Raw genomic sequence first — 15,199 nt, 5'->3', positions numbered from 1 at the left:
CATGTTGTGGTGACCCCCTGCCCCAACAATAAAAATTATTTTCGTTGATACTTTTATGAATATTTTTGTCACTGTTATAAACCATAATGTAAGTGTTTACTAATGGTCTTAGGTGACCCATTAAAGAGTCGAGACCCACAGGTTGAGAAACACTGCTTCTATACCATGTCAACTCAGTCCCTTACAAATGAGTTAGGGAAGAAAGGCCACACATTCTCCTTAGTAGTTACAACTACATAGGAAACAGACATGGCTGTGTGGGCTACCCTAGCTCCAGGAATCTGTCTCCACTGACCCTCAGGTGACCCCATCTGGCCTATGAAATTTCACCACAGCTGCTGACATTCCCCATCCATGTACATATACCTGCAGGCCAGAAGAGGGCATCAGATACCACTATAGATGGTTGACAGCCACCACGTAGTTGCTGGGAATTGAACTCAGGACCTCTGGAAGAACAGCCAGTGCTCTTAACCTCTGAGCCATCTCTCCAGCCCCCAACAGCCTTTTATTAATGAAAGGTTTGCTGACTTTTGAAAAATTTATTCATTTTATGTGTAAGTGTTTTGCTCCAGTTTGTTTTTTGTCTGAGAATCCTCTGACCTACCAGGTGGGTCCTAAGGATTAGTCTCAGGCTGTCAGGTTTTGGGTGCCTTTACCCACTGGACCATTGTGCCAGCCCCCCACCTTAGTTTTTGAAGCAGGACATTTCAGTGAACCCAAGATCACCAATCTGACTGGATTAGCTGCCCAGGGAGCTCTAGGGATCTGTCTTTGTATTAACACCCCTCTTGCTCCGAGTTAGACACAAGCCACACACACACACACACACACACACACACACACACACACACAGCTTTTACATGGGTTCTGGGGATCTGGACTCAGGTCCTCAACTCTTTTGTGTTGGGCTCTTTACTGACTACGCCATCTCCCCAGCCCCAACTGTCTTTTAAAGATGCTGCCTGGGCAGCCAGGCTTCTTAGGGCATCACTGGTTGGGAATTAACCCTTGACAGCCCCATGGTGCCCAATAACTAAGAACAGCCCTGAATGGGCTGCAGGTTTGGAGGAACTCACAGGCTGGCCGCGTGCCATTTTTTAAATATGACATTTATTGCTTAGATGGTTTGATACAGAACAGCTTTCTTTTCATTCTGAATTTGGAAGTTCTATACAACTGAGTACAAAGAGGAACAAAGTACCAAGACCAAACTTGTGATTCTGTTCATGTGGCATAAACCAGTTTTGTATATGACATGTAGCAGCAGTTTTTAAGTTCCCTTTAGAAAAATATGAATTCTACAGTTATTATTGTTTCCTGTTTAATGCGTGGGCTGAAATCATCAGGATCAACTTCTTGAAGAAAGAGAGAAGAAAGAGACGAACGTAGGATGAGCTATCTGAAATCGGCATCCGACTCACGGAGGCGACCACAGAGCTGCCAGGAAAACAGCCCCCTGGGGCCTCTTTGCTTGCTTTCACAGCCAGGTATTTTATGTAGTGATTGAATCTCAGCATTATGTCCATTAAAGAAAAAAACGAAAACAAAACAAAACAACAACAACAAAAAAAAAAAGAAAAATTTGCACCTCAAAAATTTTTTCAGACAATCCATATATATATATACATATATAATATATATATATTTGTAAAAGCCCTGAGGAGAAAGAGAATCAAACAAAATGTCTAGAAACAAATTAGCTGGACATGCAAACTAAGCTATGATTCACCCAGCGTTTCAACAAATCACAGATTTCACAGTTTAATATGGGGGAGGAAGGTGGGCAGGACAAACAAGTAATACATCTCTCAATCTCACTAATAAAATGTGGCAAGACCTTAGTGACTATGAAGGAATCGCTCAGACTACATACATAAAGCTTTGAATCAATGGTGATTATTGTGAGCTGCAGCCCTGGCTACGGCCGCTGCTGGGAACCATTCCCTGGTACATCTCACCGCAGCGTAGAGTTGAGTCATGGCTTTCTCCCCACAGTATCATGAGTTTAGTGTGGGGAGTCGCAAAGAAAAACACAACACAAGAAACCCCAAACAACAACAATGAAAATAACAATTGTAATAATAATAAAAAGCAACTGAGGGATGCAGGAGCTAGCTTTAACTTAGAAGACCATGGGGTCATTGGTTCTGATTTCTCTCTACAGTAAATAAAATCTCAATTTTAAACTGGTTCATACATCCCTAATACAGTTTAAAAAAATCATATATACCTCAACATTTTTTTCATATGCAAATATATCACTTTTCATCATCTCTAGAATATCTATCTTCCATTGAAGTCAGGGTGGTTGGATTTTAGCCACTAGAAACTGGTGGACAAAAGGGTACGCATGTCTCAGAGGCAGAGGAGCACATGGAGCCACTGGGTGAGGGTAAGAAGTGGAGCAGAGGAAGACCTCCCCTTAGGGAAGTCTCAAGGCTCCGCAGGCAAGGGACAAGCACAGGGCTCTAGTAGCAGTGTGGCTCAGGCATCCTCGGTCTCTGCTAAAAGGCAGGGTGCTGAACAGAGGTCAGCTACAGTAGGAGCGTTTTTTTTGTTTGTTTTTTGTTTTTTCTTGCTAATGAGGGACATCTACTGCCTGTATAGAACACTCAGGAATAAAAGGAACCTTGCCTTTGTGCACTGGGGAATTGGGCAGTTAGGAAGTGAAAAGCACTGCTCTCTCCAAGCAGCGAACCCCACACTGCAGGAAGGTGCAGGAAGACAGCCCTCTCATCTAAACCTTGCACATGCAGTTCAGGTCATTACCAGCAGTAGTATCTCTTTGCTTTTCAAAGGACAGTAGCACAGCTGGGGGAAGGCTGGGACCCGGGCTCAGCAGGCAGACTGGGATGCCTGGCATGCTGACTGAGGTGCCCCAGGTGTGGCCTGGACACGTGCATCCTTGTCCTCTCTTGAGCCACTCCTTGGCCATGCTTGGAGGACCTACCACTTGTGGCCCCGCTGGCTTCTACAGTCACGGAAGAAAGGCTTGTCTGAGTACAGTAGAGGAGCCATCACTGATGTGCCAGCAAAAGCTTCAGGCACATGTTGTGTGGGGACCAGACAGCAGTGCAGGTCTCCCAGGACAAATATTGCCCATTTGTTTCTGCTGAATGCAGAGCCCAGCAAACTGATGAACTAATAATAATAATAATAATAACAATAATAATATTAATAACATATATCGAATAGGAGAAGGGAAAATCAGTATGTGACATCCAGGTATGTCCTCCATAGGTCATTCTTCTCTGTAAATTAAGAATTTGAACAGTAACCATTTCTAACATGGAGAAAGTGGAGACATGTGAGGTTGAAGCTAGAATCTTTCCTGGCTTTGGCTCACACCACACTGGAACTCTGCATCGACCACATCCATGGCTCCTCCACCAGGTGACCCAGAGAAAAAGGTCTAGCTTAGAAATCAGCCTCCCACCCTCTTCCCTCCGGTCATATACATGAAATTCACATCATTTTCTTCCAGTTATTGGCTACGGGGATCCAAGGGTTAGGCTTTCTTCTTCTGTTTCCAGCTCACAGAACAAATAGTACTATCACAGGTTCACAAAAACAAGCTCAAACACACCAATACAAAAGGTAATGTTAATGCTTAAATGAAGAGATACTCCCAACAATTCATTAAAATATTTTTTTTGTTAAAACGCCACTGAGCGGGGAGGGTCACACCCACAATGACATGGGAGGACCCATAAGTAGTTAAGGCACTGGAGGCCACCGGTACTGGGGCCGGGAGCATGCGCACTGAGTAAGGCTATGGCACAAGAGCTGGTTGGCCGCACTGCCTGTCTCTCTCGCCCTCGTTCCTCTCTCTCCAGACAGCTGAAGGACACTGAGGAATCTTGTGAAATCTCTATTGGGGAGGTTCTGCTAGCTTTGTCTGTGTGCTGATGGGGACGGAACAAGCTGTCACTCCATCCCCAGGAGCTGCGAGGCACTGTCGGGGGCTGCCAGGATCGGAGCAGGCCTCTTGGCACACAGCTCCAGCAAGTCTTGCACGAGGGCTGCCGGGCTCTCGGGGTCTGTCTCACCCGGAGACACCTGCTCCTTGGGGGTGCTGTGGCCAGGCTCAGCTGCCTGTTCTGCTGCAGCCTTCTCCTCCTGGTTACAGTCCTTCCCCGAACTGGCCAAGTTCTCTTTCCGGCTCCTGGTGATGGCCACATGGTTGCTGGTACTCGGAGCCGAGTCGGCCTCATTCTCTGAGACAGGGTTGTTAGCACTGTGGGTGGACTCGTCCTCACTGTCCTCCTCAGCCCGTTCATCCTTGTCACTGTCTTTCCCATGGTGCCTGCTGTGTCTGGCTTTCTGGTGGATCCGCTGGTGTCGAACGAGGCTGTGTTTCAAGGTGAAGGTTCGCTCACAAGTCTGACACTTGTATGGCCTTTCTCCTAAGCAACAAGAGGAGGGAAATGAGATGTCCATTAGCATAAAGACCACTGGTTCCCAGCTCCCTGCTCTACATGAATACAGCATCCAGAAGTAAATAAACCTTGCTGCCCAGGAAAAGCTCCCCCCCCACCTTTTAAGATTTATTTATTTATTATGTACACAGAAGAGGGTGCCAGAGCTCATTACAGATGGTTGTGAGCCACAATGTGGTTGCTGGGAATTGAACTCAGGACCTCTGGAAGAACAGTTGGTGTTCTTAACCTCTGAGCCGTCTCTCCAGCCCTCTTATTTGGTCACATTCTTCCTCCTGTTCCTCTCAACCTAAGTCTTCTCCCAGAAGCAAAGAGTCCTGCAGAAGGACGGAATGGTCCTCACCCAGGCTCTGCAAGGCCAGCAACAGCCTCTCACTCAAGACACAAGGTGTAGTTGGGCTTTTCCCATAGCTTACAAATCAAGTTGCCACAGCTGAGAACATCTCTGGCCAGAACAATGTATCATGTAGGGCCCAGCTGACTGTGCCAAGGCCGCTTGTGGTGCGGGCATGGGGTGTGAGATGTGGACAAGGGTGCTCTCTTTGGAGGGATGGTGGAGGAAGGATGTTTCTATCTTTTGACTTCATGGTTCTACCCAGGACTCTCCTCTCCTCTCTCTTCTCTTCTCCCTCCCTCCCTCTACCCGCCCCATCTCTGGCAAAATATCAGGACCGTCTTTGGACATTGCAGCTCCAGTCAGTCCTACAGGTGGCAGGCTAAGCTCCACAAGGGACAAGGATGTGCCCATGTGGCAGCTAGTAGAAGCGAGTGGCATAGTTCCATCAGGCTGGCTGCTACAAGGCCAAGAAAAGAACAGTCCCACCCACCTATTAATGGAGGACTCACGGGATCTTCACAACACAGACTAGGCCAGCACCCAACTTCCAAGGCATATATACCCGTGTCTGGATCTGGCTTAGGACTACATTGGATGGGACATATGCCTTGTTCTTGTTCTAGAAGCCTGTGGACAGGGCAGCCATCCCTACCTATAGGACAAGGCTGGAGCTGAGCAGCTGAGGCAAGCAGTGCTTTCTACTGCGGCACCACAGAGGGCCACTCCTTGTCCTGTGGAAGGTCTGTGCCACTCCCAGGGCCAAGGAGACACCTCTGTAAGAGCCCCAGTTTGCCCAGCTCAAAGGACGACCCTGCAACCCAGCCAGTTTTCTCAATGGCCTCTGGCACTGACTTCCAGCTAGACTCTGGATGACCAAAGCAAGCTCTCTTTGCCTCTTCTGGAAGGCCGGGGTTGGCCTCTCATACCTGTGTGTGACCTCATGTGCCGAGTGAGGTCCTGCAGGGACCAGAAGCGCTTGTTGCACACACTGCAGACCTTCTTCCTCTTGTCTGCCTTGCTGGCCATGCTTTTGGGGGAGTCCATCTTTGGTCTCTTGTCGCCATCACCCCTCTTCTCGGCCGTGCCCTCCCCATCGGAGGGACCCTCTGTCTCTTCACTCTGCTTCTCCACTGAGGCCTCCCTGGTTGCTGGGGTTGGATCTATTGCTGGGGATTCGGCAGGCTTCTCCTCAGACTCGGGGGAAGGTGAGGGGCCCTCGGCTGCTCTGCCAGCGCCCTCGGTCTCCGTCAAAGGCGCCTCCATCTCCTCCTTGGGCTGCTGGCAACTGTGTGCCCTCCTGTGGCGGCTCAGGGTGCCCAGGAACTTGAAGTTCTTTCCACAGGTATCACAGGTATGCTTCTGGTCCTGCTGGGCTGTGCCTTGGCTGTCCACGGTGCCCGCCTCACTCTCTGCCAGCTTGAAGTCCATCAGCTTGCTGGCAAAGTCCAGATCCAGGCTCTGGTTGCTGGCTGTGTCTTCCTCTGGAGCATCTGCATCCCCAGTGCCCTCTTCCATGCCATGTTCTTCCTCTGGATCCGGGTTCCCCTCTGTCCACTTTTCTTCTTCCTTCTCAGGAGGGGCTGCCTCTGCTTTGGCCTCTGTAACAGCCAGGTCCTGGGTGGCTGGGCTGAGCTCCACAGCTCCCCCTGCTGGCGGCTGCTCTTTCTCCCGTGATGTGAGATCCAGCACCTCACCTGGGGTGGTCAATGGGTCTGTGTCTGATTGGCTATCTGTGTAAACAAGCAGAGCAGGGAAGGGGTTCAGATGAGGGGACACTGAGAATGTCCTTTTCAAGGGCTCTCCTGGGATGTGGCTGGACCCACCCTGGCAGCCTGGACACTAAACCTAGTGAGGACTTTGAACCTGGAGTGGCAAGCAGGGCCAAACCAGTCTTCACACTCCCAGTTAAGCACATGGGTTCTTGTGCCTCAAAACTCCTGACCTCCAAGTCACACCCACATTCACTCAGTTGTCCCCACCCCCAAGAAGGTGTGAGTGACTCAAGGCAGTGCAGACAAGAGAGGGCGTGCATTCCAGAGACTTGCAGCACTAGGGAGGTTGAGGGAGCCAAGTTGTAAAGGTTATCTTTCCAGTGCAAAGAGCTTTTACAAACATGCAACATACACAAGAACAACCCCCATCTTCCGAACGTGGTCCTCAAGGAGGTTCACAGAAAATGACCCCACATGTGGATTCTGTGTATACGGTCCACGGGCACCTCCCCAGGTAGAGGCCAGAGAAGATGCTCCTGCACCTGTAAACAATGCATGCAGAGGACCTTCTACACAAACCTGGTCAAGAGCACGTGGGTAGGGATGGCAGGTGGCTGAGAGGGGCGTGAGACTGTGGGTGAGCATCATGACAGGGACCTAGAAGGTGAGTCTACAGACAGTGATTTCTTGTTCCCACTTGTCTCCCTCCCACAGCAAAATTGGACGTGGGAAGTCCATCAGCTTCTAAGGACTGTAAAGGAGGGCACCACGACCACCATTAATGACACCAAAGCCAGGCGCTTTGGTGCACGTCTGCAGTATCAGCCCTTCGGAGACTAAAAGCAGGTAGGTAAGAGCTTGAGGCCAGGCTGGGCTCCACAGTGAACTCAAGGCCAGCCTAGGATGTGAAACAGACTGAGAGAGGGAGGGGGGGAGGGAGGGAGGAGGGAGGGGGGGAGAGAGGGGGGGGAGGGAGAGAGAGAGAGAGAGAGAGAGAGAGAGAGAGAGAGAGAGAGAGACTGAGATTGAAACATTAGTTTTTCTTTACTAGGGTTGAACAAGGACTTAATGGTTCTAACAGCAAAATGGGATCTGGCTGAGAATTCCATTCTGTCTAGCTGTGCACTTAATGTCCAATTTACTATGGATTTTCAGTGCTTCCTCTGAACCCCAAGGAGGACACTCACTGTTTTGGAGCACATAAAGAAGATGTACCCTCTGATAGGCACATCGAATCAGTGCTTGAGCAGCCAAGGTTCATGCACCTAATATGAGACTTGCTGTAGTGGGATATGCCAGAAGGCCACCACATGCCTACCATACCTTCTCGGTGTCACACGCCCCATCATGTGCCATCAAGGCAGGGCTTGGGGGAGGAGCTGCCTCTGAGATGGTATTTATACTTCACACCTGCCTGGGGCTTTGGGCTCTCCTACAGCCAAGTGAGGACACGCCAACCTGCATCAATTCATTAGTTTGGTTCTTACTGTACTACTTGGTAGAGGCTACTGTTTGGGTATCTCAGGAGACTTCAGAATTAAACTAGTCATGGTATGAAGATACTTTGTGATGAGAAACAGCAATCCTGAGACATGTACACTAATGTTGGGCTATACTTTAAAGGAAACATCTAAGTTAATTTTTCTGGAATTAGAGAACATCTATGTTTGGTTTCAACCCTACAACGGAAGCACAGAATGCTTAGACTGTTTGTGAGTAATCCTGTGCGTGCATGCACGTGTTTTCACGCACATGTGTCTGGAAACCAGGTCAGTGTCTGCTGTCTCGCTTCCTCCATTACTCTCTCTCTTATTTCTTAGAGACAGGCTCTCTTACTAACCTGATTGCTGATTGGCCGGACTGGCTGGCCAGCAAGCTGCAGGGGTCCTCCTTCATCTTGTCTTTTGCTACCACAGTCTAGGGATTTCAGGCACCAGCCAATCCATTTTCTTGATAGGTACTAGGGATTGAACTTGGGTCCTCATGTTTGTGTGGCAAACACTATTCAGAATGAGCCACATCCTTAGGCCAGTTTAAAAATAAGGTAATGTTCTCCTTTTTTTTTTTTTTTTTTCCCTAGTACACCTAGGCTGTTCCTATTATTGGTTTTTCAGCAAAACATTCTTTCTTTTTTAGAAACAAGAGTTTGTTATGTGTCCTAGGTTGGTCTTGAATTTCTGCTTCTACCTTCTTAGGCCCAGAGTAGCTTGGATTCACCCAGCACATGGTTGTTTGAATTGGGGAAAATGAATTTAAGATGATAAACTTATACAAATAAGCTGGGTGGTGGTAGCACATACCTTTAATACAAGCACTCAGGAGGCAGAGGCAGGCAGATCTCAGTGAGGCCAGCCTGGTCTACAAGAGTGAGTTCTAGACAGGAATACAGAGAGAAACCCTGTCTTGAACGGGGAAAAAAAAAAAAAACAACCCACCAAAAACCAAATAAACAAAACCCCAAAACCCATTCATAAAAATAAAAATGAAGCCAGGTGGCAGTGGCGCACGCCTTTACTCCCAGCCCTCGGAGGCAGAGCCAGGCAGATCTCTGTGAGTTCAAGGCCAGCCTGGTCTACACACCAAGCACCAAAACTACATGAAGAAACCCTGTCTCGAAAAACCAGGAAAAAAATGAATTCTGAAACCAAATCCAGGTACAAACACTGAATTATGATCCAGTTCTGAGGATGGACAAGTTCTATGTCCAATAAGGCTCACTTTTTTGAACAAAAATGGTTTAGTTGCACTCCAAACTTCCACTAGGGGGAGTGTTTTAGCAGGGTAGCCTGTGACCTGGTTTTGTATGATTCTTGGGAACAATAGACTTAACCTCCTCACATATGGTGAGGGAGTAGACTACTTGAAAGGACACATACTATTATGGCTTCTTCTCAAAACCCCACTTCCAAATGTAGGCAGCTGAGCTCATCACTTTTTATGGGCAGTGCTTCTCTGTCCCCATCAGTCCCTCTTAGTGCCCTTGACACTTAAGGATCTCTTGCTTAGAAATGAAATGTCACTCAGCTAGTGTGACAGACACAACTGACCCACACGACCTGATGGAAAGTTTTGCCTGCATTTTGCCAGATGTGCTCAAGCGTGGGGAGCACGTTTGGGTACCAGTGCATGTGGACAACAGGACTTCTGGGTTGGAAAAAGTACCTTCCATTAAGGAATAGTTTAAAAATACTCAAGTTTACACTGGGCAGAGGTAATTCTCATAACACACTGGAGATTTGAGGTTTCATCCCTGTTCTGTAGTGTGGAAAAAAATAAATTTATAAACTTAAAAAAAATACTCAAGTTTATATTGTAAAGGGTCCTGTTCAGGTACCTACAAACGTGATGGATATTCACGCATTACTAAGAACCAAGAAGATTCCTTAAGAGCAGAGTAGGCCACATCTGCCTAACACAGGGAAGGGTTTCCATTTAAAGCAGAGTATTTAATACAGCCCTTTAAGGGAAAACTGTCCCTCATCATAGTAAATTTAGCACTGAGTATGGGGGAAACCCAGGGTACATTTTCATCAAAGATCTCATGTGGCTGGAGAAGTCATATTGACATCACAAAACATGTTTAGGGATTTAAAAGAATTCAATCTATGTACATAAACCAAACCTTGAAAACTTCAGGAACTTCCTGGTCATTTCCTGACTCCTTATAACAAAGTCTGCTCCGGGATTGAGGATGTGGTTCAGGTGGGAGAGTACTCGCCTACCCAATCTGACGGATTTGCAAAGCCTGGCTTTCCTTTAAGCACTACACAAGCTGGGTGTGGTGGTATACTCTGGGGAAACTTCAGAGGTAGAAGCAACAGAACCAGAGTTCAAGGCTATCCTTGAGTTCGAGGCCAGCCTGGGCTATCCTGTCTCCAAGGTCGAAACAGAAAAGAACTTTTAAAAGAAGCCTTTTCCTCCATCCCCTCAGCTAGGATCAAAGCCACCCGGTTTATACACTTCTCAAATCCCTCAACTCCCATGTCTCCTGTTCTGGTTTCTCTCCCTCCTAAATCTGTACTCTTTCTCACTGTGAGCTGTGTCTAGAATTAAACCAGACACTTATCCCTTTGATAATTTTACAACTTTCAGTGACTTCCTTTCTCAGAGGCTTTGTCCCTTTAAGAAAATCTATATCACTTCTGGGGCAGGGCCTTGGAAAAAGAAAACCTGTAATTGTAAACTTAAAAAGTAAATACACCCACAGGCTAACACTTGGTGCCAAAGCTAAGCTCAGACCATAAATTGTGACTGAGCTCCGCCATCAGCAGGAGAGTTCCTGTGAGCATCCTCCAGTGTGAGTAGGATGCGGTCACGGAGACTCCCACCCCAAAGCAAGCCTTGTGACAGCTGCCTGACTTCCCTCTTGCACTGGTTTGGGAAGAATCAAGGACTGTTCTGTAGAGCAGGCTGTAAGAAAGCGTTCCAGTCTAATAGGTGCCCTGGCAATGATGGTTAAACATTAACAGGATAGTCTGCGGCAAAGACAGCTGCAGCAGTGCCTCGGGCTTCCTGGAGCCTGAGAAGCAGCTCGGGCTGGGCTCACAGGGAGTCAACCCTGGCAGGACACCTTTCTTTACTCAGAGATCTTGGAGACTTATGTGGAAATGGAAGTCGGGGTGGGGAGAGGGGCCGGCAAACCAGCTGGACCATTTTTGTCCTTAGAGGGTCTGACCCGGGCAGAAGGACCGGCAAGCCAAAGGCATTCCATTGCTTTCACAGGCTGAGGGAAGGTGTGGGAAGGGTAGAGCTGGTCTGGTCCCCTGGGGTCAGCTCTCCCTGAAATCCAGTCCACTGGGATGTGTCATCACTGAGCTAAGGACAAGGGAGTCAGGGGTTGGGATTGATGACTGTCACTCGGTACACACTGACTCCCAGGGTTGGGGTACCTCCTAAACTACACAGCACTCTATCCCACCCAAGTCTGAGGAAGAGAAGCCACAACACACAACTGCAACCCTACATAAGCACATCCGTGGCTTAGCTTCAAGCAGTGGGCAAATGCCAGCTTTCAACACCCACAGAGCTGGGCAGGCATCTGCAGTACCCTCACTCCTATCTGGCTGGCTGAGGTGGCCTAAAGCAGCCTGGTTTTTCTACGGTGGTGTTTTGGGGGTGGGGGGGGAGCATGCTCCAGCAGTCGGATGATGGAGTGTATTGGATGGAGGACATGAGTAGATACGGAAGCTGAGGGTGGAGTTGGCATAAAAGGAACGGGGCAGTGTTAATGACTCTGTAGGGCCAGAGGGAGAAAGCACACATCAGCATAGGAGAACAATCCCCGGATCCAGGTCAAGCAGAGTTGTGATTAAAGAAAGGCATGCAGAGTGCTTTTTCACACAAGGACAGGATTATACTGGGAAAGAGTTATTGAAAAGAAACACAAACCTACTTTGTCCCACCCCGACATCCATACCCCAATCTAAAAGCTTGGGGGGCCACAGTTCCTGCAGTACTGAGTCCACTGGGCCAGTGCCTCAAGGAGGCTGCAGAAGCTGGGTCCCCCCAAACTTCAGAGCTTTGCATTTCCTTCAGGATTTACACCAGGAGCTGAAAGTATACAACGTGTGGCACATCCCACCTTCCAGGATCAGAACAACGGTGATTTCTGGAAGGAAGGTGCTGGATCTCCCCCTCAGCAGCTCCAAAGTCCCCTAGGCACTGACACTGTCTCCCCAACTCCAGAGGCCTTGGTGTCAGGAAGTGTAGGCAGGATTTGAACAAGGCCCCTAAGCTGAGGCTGCGCAGCGCTTGGCTCCAGCTCACACAGCTTTAACCGAGCTCTGGGGAGTGCCCTCCTCTCTCTGGTTCTCCCTCCATCACCTGGAGGCTCTACCTGTGCTATCATGGGATCCAACATCACCCTCTTTGGGGGGAATAAGCCCGTTTCTTCTTAGGGAGCAGGTGGTAACTCCGTGTTTGCGCAACTGGTGGCGTTCACAGTTAGATTTGGTAGAAAAGAAGGCGTCGCATTTTTGACAAGGGAAGGGTTTCTGACCTGAAGCAGGAAAAAAAAATATGTATTTATCTGGCTTTCTACTGCAATGAAAAAGAAAAGTTGCTTTTGATCTAGTCTCCTTGGATTGCTGGCACTTGTTCGCCCCGCCACCCCTTCATTTTAAGAAAATAAGAGAAACACACTTCAAACAAAGACAGAGAAACGACAACTAGCCCACCCATTTTCCCTCCCTCAGCCTTCATGTAATGGAAGTTGTCTTCAAGTGGCTAAAAGAAAGTTAACAATGAAATCAAGATACATGTGTTCCAAGTAAGACAGTAAAAAAAACGTTTCCACCACCACCACAAGGTTTTTAAGGCATGGCGCGCAATACCTACATAACAGAGAAGAGTCAGTCACTCCCTTCCAGCCTGGCAGGAGGTACTGAAGGTGAGGGGTGAGCTGGGACAGGGAAGCAGGCTCAAACCTCCCTAGGGAGACCATGAACCCCTGGTAACCTTCAGGACCCATGTTCAGAAGTCTGAGAGAGAAGTCAGAGAGTCCTCCATCCAGTGTGGCAGCTCTCCTGCTTCTTGACAAGGTAGTTGTGGCTCCCACAGAGGAAATTCTGCAGTGACCTTACCTAGTGCCCTACTAACAAGTGACAGGAGGATTCACTCCACAGTCCCCAGGTTTTCTTTCTCTAGCTTTGTGTGACAGGAAGTGACCAGCACACGGTGAAGTCTACATGGGGTTACACGCTCTACAGTGCTATGAATGAACAGGCTGACATGTTGGGAGGAGAGGCCCTTCTTCCCTCCCAGAGGTTTAGGCTTTGGCCTGCTTACCCCTCCCCCATTTATCTGATTCCATTTGCATGGCAAACTGTGTTTCAAAACACACAGGAAGCTCCTCTGTGACTGGGTTTGTGTGGACTGATGTGGAGGGAAGGGCACAGGCTCAGGAGGAGGGTATGCAAGATAAAGCAGGACAGGAGAAGTTGAGGAGGGAAGGGAGCAAGAGAGGAAGAGAGCAGCATCATGAGCTTTAGAGAGAGAAGGCAAAGGTGGACTGCTCGGTGTCACTGGTTCGCTTCCACCCCTCACCCCTGCTCCAGCTGCCAGATTCCAGGTCCCAGTTTCTGACTCCCTTGGGACAAGGTGTCATGGACTAAAATCATGGGGATGCTGCCTAGTTCTGCAATCCTGGAGTCTTGAACCTGTAGGCAATCTTTAATAACTGACAGAGTCACGTGGCGCAGCTCCCTGGAAACACAAACTAGGGACCTTCCTTTTAGATTAAGACTTTAAATATGGACAAAGCTTGGACTAGTGCAGGGTTCAAGACGGGCACTGCAGAGGCCCCCAAGGCTTGTTGCTAGGAAGAGCCAGATGGGCTTCTTGTTTTCCAGGGAAAAGAAGCCCAGAATGCCTGTGACAATGCAACCAGGATTGTTTGGAGGGATAACTGAAGACAAGGGACATTTATTCCCTCCTGGGAGCACAGAGCTCACAGACCTCCTTAGGAGCTGGCTGACAGTACAGATGGGCCAGGGATGGAGCTCAAGGGCACAGCTTTTGCCTGGCACTTATGAGACTCTGGGCTTGAACTACAGCATCCCAAATAAATAAATAAATAAATAAATAAATAAATAAATAAATAAAAGAAAGAAATGAAATGAAATGAAATGAAATGAAATGAAAAATGCTGCAGCAGCAACATCCACCCCCAAACCCAGCCAAACAAACAGATGAAGACCCCTACCCCAGCAATGTCTACTTTGTGGGGTAGAAAGGCACACAAAAGGATAGACATAAAGGTTTACATCAATCCAAGCATACTCAGAGACCTTGGAAAGGCCACATCAAAATTCTGTCATGTGCAAAGTTAGAATGTACTGATAAGGGACCCTGCACAACAGTTGAAAATCCACCAACTGGTTGGTGAGTCCCCTGACAGGGGTCCACAGGAGTTTTCTGCTAAAAGCACAGAAAACACCTTCATTTTAAAAAGAGTCATAAAGTGACTAGCTGTAGAAACATCTTTGCTGTGTATTTTTCAGGTGACTGACTTGTTTTCCATTAATAATTGAACACGGTATTTTAAAATTTCCTTTACTATTTCTTTGTCAAAAAGCAAGATGGCAGCTTCATCCGGTTTGGCCAGATGGGGAGGAAGAGAGGGAGGCAGAGGAGAAACCAGGGGGCGGGGCTAGGGGCACACCAGGAGCTCTGCAGCACAATGAAGGGCTGGCTCAAGAGCCAGCACCAGAACAGGCCGAGAGGGGCCGAAAAGAGGGAAAAGAAGGCAGAAGCTCATATGCTGGGATTCACTCATGGTTTCCATTTGTGTCTGTGTGTACCAGTACATGTGCCTGTGTGGGAGGCCAAAGGGGGCGTGGCATCCCTTGGAGATGGGGTCACAAGCATTTCTAAGATGCCCAATGTATTACATGGCTGCTGGATCTGAACTCTGCTCTTAACCACCCAGCCATGTCCCCCACTCTACGATGCTGGGATTCTTGATTTCAAAGGAAATGGTACATTCCTATCTCTTACATGGTTTACTTTTTAGTTTCCTCCTGCTTTTCCTTTCTAGGTGGTTTGGATAGCCAGGCTGTATTCCATGACGGAAGAGTCATGTTAGTATATGACAGTTAAAAGACAGCTTGGTGGTACCTGAGCTTTCGATTATAGGAAACTGACAAGTAACACTATCATTTAAAGCTCACAAGTTCACTGCAAAAAAAATCCCCAAAAAAAGCAGAGCG

The 15,199-nt window shown here is 48.2% G+C and overlaps 1 protein-coding gene across 3 annotated transcripts in view; it reads right to left on the bottom strand.

Moving 5' to 3' along the window:
- Nucleotides 1-1,096: 1,096 nt before the first annotated feature.
- The window catches only part of Rreb1 (ras responsive element binding protein 1), a 131,870-nt gene continuing 117,767 nt past the window's right edge, over nt 1,097-15,199 (bottom strand). For 2 of the 3 annotated variants that reach the window (XM_036188633.1, XM_036188632.1), the window contains exons 11-13: nt 12,328-12,489; nt 5,706-6,509; nt 1,097-4,409 (exon numbers count right to left, since the gene is read on the bottom strand). In XM_036188633.1, the coding sequence (XP_036044526.1) occupies nt 3,931-4,409; nt 5,706-6,509; nt 12,328-12,489 (1,445 nt within the window). In that variant the 3' untranslated portion in view covers nt 1,097-3,930. The remainder of the gene's footprint in view (nt 4,410-5,705; nt 6,510-12,327; nt 12,490-15,199) is intronic. The other variant, XM_036188634.1, reaches the window with a different exon arrangement.

The sequence above is a fragment of the Onychomys torridus genome, chromosome 5 (assembly GCF_903995425.1).
Source record: "Onychomys torridus chromosome 5, mOncTor1.1, whole genome shotgun sequence".
NCBI lineage: Eukaryota > Metazoa > Chordata > Mammalia > Rodentia > Cricetidae > Onychomys > Onychomys torridus.
The sequence above is the reverse complement of the archived record's forward strand: the minus strand, read 5'-3'. Positions and strand labels throughout refer to the sequence as shown.